Source organism: Halyomorpha halys, unplaced genomic scaffold, assembly GCF_000696795.3.
Source record: "Halyomorpha halys isolate HHAL.00 unplaced genomic scaffold, Hhal_1.1 Scaffold392.1, whole genome shotgun sequence".
In the NCBI taxonomy this organism is placed as follows: Eukaryota; Metazoa; Arthropoda; class Insecta; order Hemiptera; family Pentatomidae; genus Halyomorpha; species Halyomorpha halys.
Genome location: NW_027114089.1, coordinates 261,263 through 272,558, shown reverse-complemented (window position 1 = coordinate 272,558; position 11,296 = coordinate 261,263). Strand labels below are relative to the sequence as shown.

General features: G+C 29.5%; 1 protein-coding gene across 1 annotated transcript in view; it reads left to right on the top strand.

Moving 5' to 3' along the window:
- LOC106682173 (metabotropic glutamate receptor) overlaps nt 1-11,296 on the top strand; it is a gene marked incomplete at its 5' end in the record, with an annotated part of 282,446 nt that overhangs the window by 83,617 nt on the left and 187,533 nt on the right. Inside the window, 1 exon segment of the mRNA XM_067051351.1 lies at nt 5,902-6,086. Within this exon segment, the coding sequence (XP_066907452.1) occupies nt 5,915-6,086 (172 nt within the window).

Here is an 11,296-nt window from a genome sequence, read left to right as displayed (position 1 = left end):
AGCCTGTATGGAGTTTTTTTAAATGGTTAAATGATATGTCTCATAGTAATTTAAGATTGTCCCTGAAGATGGCCGAATTGGCCGAAACGTTGGACGTGTGAATGAAATAAATGTTTTGAGACTATAATTTTGGATAGTGTTTTTGAATTATTTAGTAAATTATATATAATATAAATCTACAATTTGGATCCTTATGAAAATAGACTTTTTTTAAGCATAATATAATGACCCTGGTCGAATTTTACGAATTTAAATTATTATAAATTTTAATTAAACTTTTTTTTTTAAGAACCCTTTTAGTTTACCAATCAGTTATTTTTTATATTAAAGACGGATTTTTTTTTTTACCTGCCGTCACTAATAAATGGAATACGTAGCAAAGAGCGTAGTGGGAATTTGAAAAATTTAAGAATTATCAAGAGAGAAAAAATGTTTTGAGATCCTCTGAGTTCAAATAGTCTTACAAAATGGTTTTTGCGTGTGGACAGCCAGCTCGAAAACGTAAAGTACAAAACTGAAATTATATATTTGAGGCTGATATATAGTCTGGAATGTTAAAATAAATCTACCAGAACTACCTCTTTTGTAATCGATTGTACATATTTTATCTATTTTCATTGAGTGAAAAGTATAAATAGACAAGAATTACAAGACGGTATTTGAAAATTAATAAAAACAGAAATAATAAATAAAAAAATCGATAAAAAAAAAATACCTTACACAATAAAAGACCCCCTTTTTTCGTTCTTCTCGTTTCCATTTTCTTTAATTGCCTAATATCTTTTTGTATTTCTTGTTTATTTATGCTTTGCACTGTAAATCTTATTTTTATTTTTTTCTTTATGTTACTTTATTGGTTGTTATATAAATTTCCTCATATTTATCCTTAGTTTACTTTTATTTCATATTATCTATTCTCTTACTTTGTTTCATTATTTTAGTTGTTTGTATTTTTAGCCCCTATGAAGCGCTGCGAAGTGGGGCGAAACGTTGTCTCACATTAAGTACTTTAATTAATTTCTTTAATATATTATAAACGCTCAACAATCAACGATTTTCCAATATATTTACGAAGTTTGTTCTTTGTAACATATTTAAACAAACAGTATGTAAGTGTTAACAACCACATCTTATAATGAATGTTAGGGCGTTAGGAAAAAGCAGTTCATTTGACGTTATGGTTTTTTATATATTTCATTAATACGGAATTATTTTTATGTTGGTAGCGTGAAAATATCAATTTACATTTATTACATTAAAACAATAAAATAAAATAAAAGCATGCCAGTCGAAGGAAATTGAAGTGGTTACTGTCGCCCTCGGGAATTGCTTTACCTGCACAAATAAATGGCTTTTCCATTTATAAATTGCAACCGACTGGAAAGATTTACAAACTTCAGATAAATAAATATATCTTTCATATAAACTCAGCTGTGTTATTTCATTCCATGTTTGGATCATTATCTGAAGATCCACAGATTTAACTTCCTAAAATCTCAATTTTGATAAGTTATAAATTCCGGCTGAGAAAAATTTGGCATAGTGTCTTCACTCGAGCAGGAGTAATAATAATTATAGCTTTAAAAAAAAGGAAAATTAAAAAAAAAGAGAAAATTAAAAAAAATGTTGAAATGAGGGAGTGAAGGATGAGTGACTGTGTGAAAACATACTTTTAGAGAGGCCAATAAAATATTTTTGAAAGAAAAAATAATGTTTCAAAACTTGAAACAGTTCAATATTAATGTAAACCTGGAAACATAATGACTATATAGCTGATCTACATGGGCAGAACTACACAATAATAAAATGTTATAATCGCAAAGCCAATGAAAGGAAAACATTAAGAATTGTGAAGTCATATAAAACTTGAACACACTGCATATTAAATCGTTATTTAAAGTCATATATAAAATAGCTGTCACTTATCTTCCAGATCTTTTCAGTTTAAACTAATATCCACATTTATGAGCACTGATAAAAATGGTAGGCAATTTATTTGTGTCATAAATCACAAAAATGCAATTATTACTTGTCAGCCTTTACAGTTCTTTTCCTTATAAGAAAAAAAATTACTAATTGACCTAATAACATAACGAATTTAAACATGTCCTATAAATATCCTCATATTTGTCAAAATTAACATTATTACATAATTAATTATTATTATACTGACTATTGCTATATTGACCTGTCATTAATCGGGATGCCAAGATAATCACTGAAGGCAATTATCCCAAAATATATTTATATTAATTAATTAAGATTGAGTCCTGCAAAACTATCATTATTATTGAATTCCTTTCCAAAGGTTTTTATGTTTAACTGTTTACCAATTACATATCTTCATATTTATATATGATTTATAAATTATTGTTACTATTCAAAATATATAATATAACAAGGGGTTGTATTGGGTAATGTAATAGTATATAAACTATATCAAGGAAAACAGGATTTATTTACATTTGAGTGCGATAAAATCAATTTGTAAAATGATTGAATAATCCAGATAAATGCTTTGCCATAAAATATCAGTACATTATAAATTAAAAAGTATAGTTTATAACATATAGTTTTTATTTTATGTTTTTTCTTTCTACAATAAATAATGAAACGTATTTTTTTAATTGAATGTTATAACTGATTAATTCAGTAAGTGAATTGAGACAAACAGTCAATTGTAGATTGGATATGAATTTTTAAAGTGGCTTACCTAGAGGGTCGGATATGAAATGATGAAGTGAAAATACGATCTTTTAATTATTTACTGCTTATAAATATATTAAGATAGATTAAGGAGATTAAATATAACCTCCATAGTAGAACAAATGGAATTTTCATTTTAATAACTGGCGCCCAAGTTAGACATTGAAAATGGATCAGACGTATGATTCACACAAGTTCAGATAATAATAATTTCGATTTTTGAACATTCCTGAATTTTTTTATTAAATAAATATTGTGTCCATAATTTTTATTAACACAAATTCAACATATCATTAATGTAAACTGTATTTAAAAATTAAACAGTTCTAAAAGATTTGTAATTTAAACTAGTTTTAACGCCAGACAATTATCATACGAAAATAGAAGGAAAACCGACATTTCTAACGGAAATTCTGTTAAGTTAGTTAACTTCGTAATAACAACTGAATTAATGAAACAAAACATTAATCAGCATAGAAAAGCGAAATCGACAAAATATAAATTTAAAACTTGATATATGACTGCCAATTTAATTTTACCAGTATGTTATAATATGCGGTATCGTAATAATTACTTTTTGAAACAATGTAGGACGATGTATTTTTAAAAGTATTATAGCTTATAATTATTTGTGGGATAATGTGAAAATTATCATTTACTCTGGCAACTGTAGATCATGTTTCATATTTGTGCTCTGTATTTTTTAGATTATTGTTTATCCAATAATACATAAAACTGGTAATTTTAATTAAATTAATGCAATTGATCTTAATTGAACTTAAATAGGACAAGTTAGCTTTGTAAGTATCATACATCCTTAAATATTCTATTCAGATTAATTATTGCCTTTTTGATTATTTTTTTTACATGTGATGTTTTTAAATTTTATTTAAAACTTATATATAAATATTAATTACTCTTTATTACTAATTATCTTCAGTCCATTTTTTTTTCATTTTGTTTGATTAGAAGTTAGTTACTTTCTGGTTTATGATGTGGTAGTTGGTTTTGTTTTATGTGTTCCCTTTTTTATTTATTTATATTAATTACAGATTATTCGTGGATATCAAAAATATTCATTTGAACGTCATATGCTTATAAAAAACATTATTTGCTTTTTCTTTTTGTTAATTAATGTATCTTTTTTTTACTGCTCTTTATGTATTCTGGAATTTATAAGTCTTCATACTTAATTTTTTTGTTTATTAATTTTACATTTGTGTTCCAATGCTTCCAACGTTTCGGACTATTTTTCAATCTTCATGGCCTATTTGAAGTTTTTTTTTTCTTTTTGATTTTTTATGTTATTTTCCATACCTTAAATAGCTTCCTTTTTTCTGTCATTTTTAATTTAATTTCAGTTTGAAATTTAACATTAGTTAATAATAACTGAAACCAAAACATAAAAAAATCAATAAATTTTATTTCATTTACCATTCTAAATTTCTATAGTTAAATTATATACTGTATATGTAGTATACTGTATATACTGTATATACTGTATTATGTACTGTATATGATACATTGCTTTGTTTCCATGTACCTATGTACTTCTGCCTGTTTAATATTAGTTACTGTTTCCTTTTTATTTATTTATTTTTTAATTTAATGCAGACAATTATTAAATGTCTATACTATTCATTTAAATATTATTGTCTTATATAAACACTAATTGCATTTTCCTTAATTATATAGGTTAATTATTAATGTTTTTATTTAATTTATTATTATTATTATTAGAGATATTTTGTTATTTCTTTTTTTTTTTGTATTTTACTGTTATCTTATTCTACAGGAACTTGTGACAGAATAAATAAAGAACATTATTTTCAAATCTTTTTCATACTCAAAACTATTATATTTTTTTGTTAATACATTTTTCATAAATTATGAGTGGAGAAGATGGTCGGGGGGAGGGAGGGAGGTGCGGTCAGCAAAAATCACAAATAAAAAAAAAAATTTATTCGTGTCGACGTTTCGGTCTTCATCAGAGAGCTTTCGGAAGAAATTCTGGGAATTTTTAGAGATTATGAGTTTGGCCAGAATCTCTGCCAAAAGCTCGCTAATAAAGACCGAAACGTGGCACGAATAAATAATTTTTTTTTTTATTTGTGTTTTTATGCTCACCGTACCCCCCTCCCCGACTATCCTCTACACCTCATTATTTCATGTTATATTTGAATTAATGATATTTTTATTTTACTATTTACTTTCTTTCTTTTAAGAGACATGCAGTTTAAAATAAAATACGACTATCAAAACAACAAAGCTTCCCGGGTTAAAAAAATACGTTATAAAAATCTGTACGTCAGGGTTTAAGGATTAAGGACTATTCTTTATTTAACAATTTTTTGCACATTTTTTAAAAAAATTTCTTTTGCTCTATCCATCTGCATAGATATCTCCTAAACTATTTGTTTAATGGAGTTGTATAGATCAGTGAGCTCAGTTTTATTAGGAGAGAAGTATTTGTTCAAACTGCACTTCTGTAATTTATTATTAAATTTGGGTAAAATTATTTGATATACTATTCCTTTCAATATTTAAGCATATACTGCGTAGTTTATACAATATACTCATACACAATGAATGGGTTGACATGCGGTCATAGCAAATTCTGGTATGACCTAACTGTCAGAAATGCAGTTAGTCAACCAGACATTTATCCCACGTGTGAACCACTGTCTATTGTCAACAGCTGTAGTTTCAGCAATCTATCTCATACAGTAGTCTCCATAGAGCTATCATTTATAAGGGTAATTATCAATTATCTATTATCATTAATATAAATAGATTTTGTTTATATTAATACGGTTGTTTGATTATTAAGCTTATGGACAAATAGGTGGTGTTAAAAAAAAAATGAGAATATTTATTGACATTACAACTTTCATAAAATACAAGTAAAATACAACTATCTCCGATATGTTATGATAGAATTTGATCATTAGTTGATGATTAAAAAAGAGATATATTTACACATAACCGACGGTAACATGGGGAACTATTGGAGTGGTGAATAATAAAGCAATTCTTATTTTGAAATGCGCAAGGGTTAGTGCTATTTCAAAATTGGAAGCTGTGTGAAATAGTGTCCAATATTTTTTTTAATTGTCTATTGTTAAATAAAACAAAATGTTAAAAAATATTTATTACATAAATATTGTTTATAATTATTACTGATTGTTTCCTCAGGGCGGGGCGTGGCATGAGGAGCCTTGGAGTGCTCTTCAGCTGTGCCTGGGCCGCGGTGGCCATCCGGGTGGACTGGCCTGTGAAGAAGTCCTGCGAAACCCCGGGAGACATCGTCATCGGCGGCCTCATGATGGTACACGAGCGAGAGGATACTGTTGTCTGTGGGCCCGTCATGCCGCAAGGAGGTCAGTTGCATTTTTGTCACTTTTAACCCTTAAAAACTATCTAAAAATAACAGGTCAAGAAGTTATGATAACTTGTTACATAACAAGTAACTAATTATCTTATTAGAAAAAATGTTAACAAGTAAAGCACTTGAAAGAATACTACTTCTTATAATGTACGCTGCAAGGATAACTGAAGCCGAAACGGTGGGTGTTTACATGTGGGGACCTGCTCGTGCTATACTGGAGGTGTCCCGAGTGTAATTTTATGATTAAAATTAATGTGTGGAAAAGGGGGGCTGAAAATTATGAGACACTTTATGCTCATAAAAACGTGCATGTATTTCTTTAATTTATAAGATTAATTCCCTGGAGGGGCAATTAGATTAGTGTGTTAGTTCAGTAATCTTTATCTATAGTAATATGAAACAGAACATTAGGGTCTCATGAATTGTATTGGCTTATCTGGTGACGTCTTCGCCGCCGCGGTGACGTATCCTAGTCGCTTCCCTCGTCTAGGTGTGCTGTGGGCGAAATGGTGATAACCATGTAATCTTCGCCCCGTGTCTGAAAAGGCGTCTTTTCCTCTCAGAGGCTGGCCAGCGTGTCCTGGTCTCCGGCGTGATGGTAGGGGTAGGCCAGGTCCTAGCTTGCATGATGCTTAGGCTGGGGCGGCATTGCAGTCGCAGCGTCTTCGGGGTCTTCCGGTGTTCGCGGCAAGGGGAGGCATCAGGAAATGAGACCCCCGACCCCGACTTTATATAAATTCAAAAAACAACGGCAAAAATTGGATTACTTAAATCCGACAGTGGGCTTTATCATGCACTCCATGGGCGAGGCAGAGTAGTCGGAACCAATCACTAACTTCCTTCTGTTTCTGTTTAGATATCAATGGCGGACAATCCAATTAACCTTAAAGTAAACCTAGGTCCCAATGACTTGCTAAACTTCTCCCTTTTGTTTAACCTTTCCTATTTGAAGGAAAGTAGAGAGGAAAAGACAATAACCAGCAACATTTTCCTCGTGCTTAGCTCATTCTTGCAATTTTTTTTATTCAACCCTCGTCATTTCCTAATTAGTCATTTGGTAGGAAATTGTAATTTGTTATAAAACCTTTGAAAAAGAGTCCTCAAATTTTGGTCGACAGTTAAAAGGTGTAAGTTTGTTCATTCAGATTTGTTAGTTACATGTCCAATTCACTTTTGTATTTTTAGTTCGAAAATTTGGAGTTTACTATAAGGGTATTTTAGCTATGCTATATCTAGTTAATGGGTCTGATTAAGCTTAGTATAAGTTTGAATTTTGAAGATCTGGAGAAAACCGTTTGATTCCAGAGGTGGTTCCTGGAATATTTGAGGATATGGTGCTATGTACTGTCTCGGGGTTTAGTCGGGATGCAAGGATAATCGCTGAAGGTGATTGGATAATTATTCAAAATAAGTTAATTAATTAATTTATATTGAGTTCTGCAAAATTATCATTATCATCGGATTCTTTTCCAGAGGCTCTTTGTGTTTACCAGTTACCAATCAAGTACCTTTATATTTATAAAATATTGTTACCATTAATTATATAATATAATTAGGGGTGGTATTGTGTAAAACAATAGTAAATGAACTAAATAAAGGAAGTAAGTATTAATTTATAATTTATTGATATATGATGTTATTAAAATGTTTGTAATGATTCAGATAAATGGTGTTATAAAATATAATTATTACATTATTACTTATTGTATAATGTATACTTATAGCTGCTGATTTGTATGGTATGGGTGTGTCAAGGTATGTAGTGATGAAGTCTTCGCCATTAGTGTCGTGTTGTAATCGTGGGTGTCATCATCATTTCTGAAGAGCTCTTTTTAGGACTTCTCCAAGTCCATGCTCTTCTCTAGCCAGTCTTGTTACTTCTGTTGCTTCTCCTGCTTCTATATTTTCTCTTTACTTCTGCCCCCACTTGTTTCAAAAAGTGGGAATCTCATTCCTGATTGGCTATCATCAGCCACGCCTACGAAAAATACGTCAAGGGGGGTGGTACATTTAGAAGTGTGTTTGGTGGGAGTTTTGTTTATAATTGACCTGCCCACCGACAAAACCAGCAGGCCATACCTGCTTTTAATAGATTTGCTCAGGACCCTTTCACCTGTCCATTAACCACCTGCGAAGTACCCTTTGTTGACAGTCACATACCCGGCACAGGTATGACAAGACATATAGCAAAGACCCCTATAATATTAATAATTGCTAATACCTCCATACATAGCAATGGTATTATTTCAAAACTTCAAGAGAGAATATATCAGTCATTAATAAATTGTGAATAATATTTTCACAGATTAACATAAATTTGTACTCTGCATATTTTATGTTATTATTATATTCTGTAATAATAAGTTAAGACATTTTTTAAAAAATTCTATTCACTGCAGGGAAAGCATAGAAAACAATAAAATCTCGAAACTTCGAAAACATATAATTATTCATTATTAACTAAATCTCAATATCTTCAAAAATATATATGATTAACAGTCTTAAACATATATGTATGTTTGAGAATAAAATAATACATATGTACAAGGTACAACTTTTAAACATTGAAGCAGCCCTCATGCAACCTGTCACAATTTTTTTTTCTACAAAATTGGGTAATAAAATCTTTTCAAAATTAATTTTAAAACTGTCTCCGTAGAAAAGGCTATACGTGATTTTCTTTTTAAATGTAAATTCTATTTGTTCGCTTCTTCGCGGTCCTCGTAAAATTTACATATTCATTCCTGCCAGCGCTCCAGTATTTGACTATAGTGAGTCAGTCTCTTGCCTGGATAAATTCTTTTTCTGACACACTACTTCAGTCTGTCTCTACTAACATTTAATTTTTACATCAGTGTACATATGTAGATCAAATCTTAATTTAACATATAAAGAATTTTCTTTTTACGCAAAATTTTTTTTCACTACTTAACTGAGTTCAACTATTCTTATTTTCTGTTATCTTGGAATAAAGACCTCTATAGTGTAAGTTAACGATATCTTACGAGTTTCCTAAAGTGATAACTGAGACTTCCATTGTTCTATAAAATGCTTGGTTAGCTATATTATAATGAATATAGGAAACAAAATACGATTAAAATCGTTGAAGGAACTTTCACGTGATTTTAACGTGAGAGAACTAGTTATGATTCTTATTATTATTAATTTCGTTGTTTTTAAATTATTCTTTTCACAATAATTTTAAGTTTCTTTATACAATTACTTTCTACAAATAAATTAAATATACCATCACAATAGATTTTACATTTCTAGGTATTTTAAAAGAAGAGAGCTGGGAGTCAAATAGTGGATATTGTATTGGTATTTATATATTATTGTTGATTTTAAAATTAATTATAAATACCAATATGTCATATTATAATAATCCATAGATTTGGCCATACTTGAATATTTGGGAAACGCAGTCAAATAGTTCAATTGTGGTTTGAAGCTAGAGCGTGTGTAATGTGACCGGTTGAGCCGTACTTAGCTCTAGTAGCAGGGCGTTTACTGTCCACTCAGCTCTAGTGTAGGGAGTGTTCTGATCCCTTAAGTGTCCCTTTATCGATCGTTAAAGGAATACTTTAGGGCTTTGAATAATCATTCAAAGGCCCGAAGTCGAAAAATTTATGTAGTAACGTCGATTAAATAAATAAATATTGTAGAAAGCTGACTGTTGTTCCAAAAAATCCTTGTTTAAACATTTAGAATTGTAATCAGCTCTTGGCAGGTTTTGTATTCAAACCGAGCAATTCCAATTAATTATTTTATTTTTATAAGCGGAGACCACTGTACCAACGGAACAATTTTATATAGAAATTTCTTCTTCGAAAAAATCATAAAAATACTTTTTTATTTTTTATTAATTATTGCTGTATCAATTACTCTTGTATCCATTTGCCGAATTCATCATTAGATGAAGAAAAATAAATAATTTTTTTAATACATCATATTAATTTCTTTTTTGAGAATAGGTACTTAAATTAAAACACATTTTTTTTTTTGATCCACTGTCTTTATTTTTTTGCAATGTTTCATCGCTTAGACCGTTTCAAGGAGACACCTTGAATATTTATACTTCTTAATGTCATTTCACTCATCTCAATAACACTATATTTCCACTATCATACCTTAAAATTGAGTAATGCAAGTTTTAAAATATAATTAAATAATAAAAACCAGAGTTTAGAAAGTTTTGTGTAATATTGGGTTTCTATAAAAGAACAAAGCATAATTATTAGTTGTAGGATGAAATATAAATTAATTAACAAATTATAAATTTCTTCAGTTATCGTATTTTTAAATAATAATAATAATAAATATTGTAGAACATTAGTTGTCATCGATGTTATAAAATTTAAGTTACTTAAAGGGAGAAATGTTATGGAGCTGACTGCACATCATTACGAACTTGTTCTTCTGAAAAAGTCCTAATTAAGACATGTCGAGGTAGTATTTAGTTAGAGCGAAGAATGTTAAACCTTCCCTAGATATTTTTCTTACTACTCTCGTCTTATAAAGAACAATATAGAAATATTCCAACCTAGAAACATTTCATTTTGAAAATTAATTAATCTTTTTGTAAAATATAACTATGTACGATAAGAAGAAATGATATAAAGAGACAATTGGTATAATATTTTAAATATTCAGAAAACATATCATAGTACAAGTTTACTCACCGTGAATAATCTAGACTTAATGGTTTAAGATTAATTTTTCATAAGTTTGTTTTTAATAAATTTGATTTGTCGTTTTAGAATAACATTGAGTCGTGTTTGAAACATCTATATGTGAAACTGATTGATGGTGTTTGATAAAATTAAAACTGAACTATTTTCACGCTAATCCTTCCGTCTCATTTCTTCCCAAATTTGGGTAAATCAAACGCGTCGTTTTTGAAATGTGGGTGTACCAAGAAAAATGTTTTGACGCAAGCGTGAGCGATAGTAGTGGACGTAATGTTATGGATTCTAAATGAGACCAACTAGATGCCAACCCGCACTATACCTTTGTCGAGGTGAATGAATGAATGAATGAAATGAATGAATGAATGAATGAATGAATGAATGAAATGAATGAATGAAAAAATAACTTTATTCTGGGACATATGTCCCCTAAGAATAATTACAAGGTTCATACAGTGAGATTTTTATCTGACGAGCGTTTACAAATTTTCAGATAGTAGAATGAAATTACATT